The sequence below is a fragment of the Fragaria vesca genome, unplaced genomic scaffold, assembly GCF_000184155.1.
Source record: "Fragaria vesca subsp. vesca unplaced genomic scaffold, FraVesHawaii_1.0 scf0513160_u, whole genome shotgun sequence".
Taxonomy (NCBI): Eukaryota; Viridiplantae; Streptophyta; class Magnoliopsida; order Rosales; family Rosaceae; genus Fragaria; species Fragaria vesca.
The window spans coordinates 918,914-922,865 of record NW_004443448.1 but is presented as its reverse complement, the minus strand read 5'-3'; the positions used below and the strand labels follow the sequence as shown (position 1 = coordinate 922,865).

General features: G+C 41.5%; 1 protein-coding gene across 1 annotated transcript in view; it reads right to left on the bottom strand.

Moving 5' to 3' along the window:
* The window catches only part of LOC101300023 (geraniol 8-hydroxylase-like), a 7,181-nt gene extending 6,422 nt beyond the window's left edge, over nucleotides 1-759 (bottom strand). Inside the window, exons 1-2 of the mRNA XM_004310157.1 lie at nucleotides 319-759; nucleotides 95-219 (exon numbers count right to left, since the gene is read on the bottom strand). Coding sequence (XP_004310205.1) covers nucleotides 95-219; nucleotides 319-759 — 566 coding nt within the window. The remainder of the gene's footprint in view (nucleotides 1-94; nucleotides 220-318) is intronic.
* Between the last annotated feature and the right edge of the window lie 3,193 nt (nucleotides 760-3,952).

Here is a 3,952-nt window from a genome sequence, read left to right as displayed (position 1 = left end):
CGCCTTTATCGCCAAACTTGCAGCCTCAGTCACAGACCACATAGTTTGTAAGCCAATCTTCTCTTGTATGGAAGGTCTCAACCCACTAATGTACCGAGCAACCTTCTGCCCTTCAGATTCGCCTAAGTCATTGCGCTCAGAAAGACGCACAAACTCAGCGGTATACTCTGTTACGGTCTTCGCCCCTTGAACACAATCTAGGTACATCCTGTAAAGAATCTGTTCATAGTCCTCTGGCAGGAATCGTTCTGTCATCAACAGTTTCATCCTCCGCCAATTCTTGACGGGTTTTTTTCTCTATCTCAATCTCGTCAATACCAACTTATCCCACCAAACTGCCGCAGTGCTCTTGAGACGAGCTGCCACCAACTTCACTTGCTTATGTTCCGCGACATTCATATGCTCTATGAATCTGTCCACTTCAATCTGCCAATCTAGAAATTCCTCCACGTTCATCATCCCATTAAAGAAAGGGATATCAACCTTCATCCTGAAATCCTTATCATCTTGCCCTAATTGCGCCAGATCAACAACTTCATCTTCTGAATCAGACTCAGAGCTGCTAGCAATTGTGGTTCCTCTCCCTCGTGGAACCATATGTTGAGGAATAGCTCTGCCTTCTCCACGCTTCCTATTGTTATTATCAGTCTTCAATTCGTTCACCTGACTAGTCAACGTAGCAAGGGCTGCGGTAAAATTCGCAGTAACACCTTCTAGGATACCTTCTAGGTCTGCTCTAGTAATCGGTGTGTCACCCATGATCAAGGATAAAAGAGACAGGAACGTCTGGCTCCAGATACCACTTGACGCAGCAGGAGTATGGGGGCTAACCAGCGTTAAACCCTAATATGTGGAGAGTCTTCAAGCGAAGAACTCTATAGGACCAAAACCTGGAGCGCGCCAGGGACTAAGAGTAAAACTCTTAAATTCTGAATTATAATTGATAAACTGCCTCTCAGCTACCCAAAAGGGTGCTTATATATGGAAAACAAAACCCTAGGGCGACTAACAACCAAACCTAAAAGCCCAAGGATTGAATCAAAACACAATCCAAAAAGAACTAGGAAACATAAAATCCTAAAAACTAATAAAACGCTGATTTGAGGTCCGAAACAAACTCGGATGGCCGAAAAAGCCCATACGTCATGGCAAAGCCATATGTCTTGTTCATTGGGCCGTTCCGCTTCCAGAAAGGTATATTAATAGTCATTCGGACACCGAACACCAAATCTGCAGCAAACCGGTTTGGACCTGCAACGATCAATTTGTTCCTCGATTTCTTCGGCCATCCGTCCTACATCAACATATAATGCAACTCAAAAGATCCATATCTTTTCTCTCTAATTAACTAGCTTGCAGACTCATGAAACACTATGATTGTCAAAACTAAACTGCTATAATGGATCTCGATTTGAATGGTATATCTGTAATCACTAATCAGTATATGCCAAACTGTATTTGACAGGCAGAGAATAGTACTGTAAGAAATGCCAAAGAGTATATGAGTGGTACATATCGTTTTAATTTTTGTAGAACCATGTGACTCGTTTATTTGAAAGGTTACAAATGATCGATCTTAAAAACAGTCACAGCATGCTGCATACATGTTACTTATCAGGTTGCCCAGGGTGGGCACCCGTACATTGATTCAGAACAGTATAGCTTACAAAATTGCATTATTGCATAGTAAAATAAATACAAAATTGCATTTACATTATTGATACTAGCATCTTACCAGGCGTGTCAATCTGCCTTCTTGTTTTGTTTTAGAGTATTGCTATTAATACATTTATTTTTGTTATTAACACAATTCATCTATTTTCCTATGCACATAGTTTTATTTTATTTACAAACTTGTCACTTAAATTTGATTGATGATTAGTTCTCACCATATAAGAAGTGTGTTAACAGCAAAAAATGATGTGTTAATAGCACCGCCCTTGTTTTATATAAATGGTTTGATTTTTGTTTATTTTTTGTCAAACTATAACTTCAATTAACTAGGACTGGGCGCGGTGCGGTGCAGCTCGGTTTAAGACCAAAACCGTAGTGCAAACCGCATTTTCGGTGGTTGAATTTTGCCGACTGTAACTGCTTTTTAATAAGCAAGGACTGCATTTTCGATGCAGTCTGGTGTGGTTGGTTAATTACCCAAAACAACGAGCTACCAGAGATGAAAATGAAAACGTGAAGAGAAAAGAGCAGAAAATTAAAAGAGAAGAAGAAGAAATTAGCAAAGAGAAATGCAACTGAGAGAGCGGCGAGAATGGTGATGGTGGAATGAGAGTGAGGGGGTTTGCCTCTCTTTGAGAGTTGCGAGAGAGTGAGTGCGCTTTGATCGATGGTTCGAGAGGGTGAGAGAGCTTCTATGGTTTGAGACTTCGAGTCTCTAAAGATGAGAGGATATGTTTGCTTTGCGGCTATGGTTAGATAGTTAGTGGGTTAATTTCTTACGTTCTATATATATATACTTACATGTATAGAATAATAGAAAGGATATGAAGCGGACGTCCGCATTCGGCTTAAACTGCGGACGTCCGTCCGTTCTTTACCCTCCGGCGCCGGCGACGGCGCGCCTCCACCCCAGAAGACTCTAGCAGCGTCCCCGACCACTTCCCCTCCCCGGCGAGTTCGTTTTTTTCTAGTTTCCGGCGAGATTGACTTTGTTTGAAGTTTTAGGTGATCTCGCCGGAAAACCGGAAAAGAATGGACTCGCCGGGGAAGGAAAGTGGTCGGGGACGCTGTTGGAGTCTTCTGGGGTGGAGGCGTGCCGTCGCCGGCGCCGGAGGGTGGAGAACGGATGGACGTCCGCACTTTAAGGCCGGTGCAGACGTCCGCTCCACATCCGGCCTGTATAGAATAAATATATATATATATATATATATATATCAATGGGGTTAAAGAACTTTCAGTGGACTTATATATATATAGCTATATATACATAACTTAAATAATGCGGGTCGGTGGCTTAAGAATCGGGCGGTTTGAATGCCTAACCCGCTGCTGCACCGGATCTAAGCGGGTCGGTGCGGCTTGCACCTAAAACAATGCCGCTTTGCTTCAATTCGGTGACTGCATTGGATTATTCGGTGCAGATCGGGCGGTTAACTGCATTCCAGGTTCAATATGCCCACCCCTACAATTAACTACTTGTGCAGTTGGCATTTTTCAAAATCTTCTCCACACGTTTTTCTCTGCTTTATTTTTTTGCTTTTTCTGTTTTATATATTTGAAAATACAATTTAAACCTTTAGACATTAAATTCAAGTTTTTTAGTGTTTAATAAATCAAGGACAACTTTGGTACTTCAAAAATTTAACCATTGCAAAACCCTTCTGGTTTTATTAATACTACCTTTTAACAATTGCAGTTGCATGTGGGTTTACAAAATGAGAGAAATTTAACTTGAACTGCTTCACTTAAAGTGGAATGAATCTGATTATCTTATACAACGCTCTTTTTTTCTCTTTAAAATTCTATTGGTGTTTTACGGTTATACCTATAGTAACTTATATTATATTTTTTTTGAGAATTTTCAATTACCTTAGTTTTTTGAATAATTCAAAAAAAAGTTTCACAGAGGACACAAAAGGAACGCCTCATTTTTTAATAATATAGATAAATATAGTAAAATAAATACAGGCAATGACTTGCATGCTCTGCTACTAGGACGAATTGGGTTTCATTCATCTGAATCGATATCCGATCCCAGAATGGTGGTTTGTAATCTTTGATGGCAAAGAGAACGCGTCCCATCATCAGGGTCGGTTGGTGATTGCGGATCGGAGCTAGTGACTTTTAAGTAGGGCTGGGCACGGGACGGGACGGGCCGGGATTTGGTGAATCCCGTCCCGTCCGGAAAATAAAGAACGGGACGGGACGGGACGGGAAGGTGTTTTAAAAATCTGTCCCGTACGTCCCGATCGGGATCGGGACGGGATCGGGATCCCGA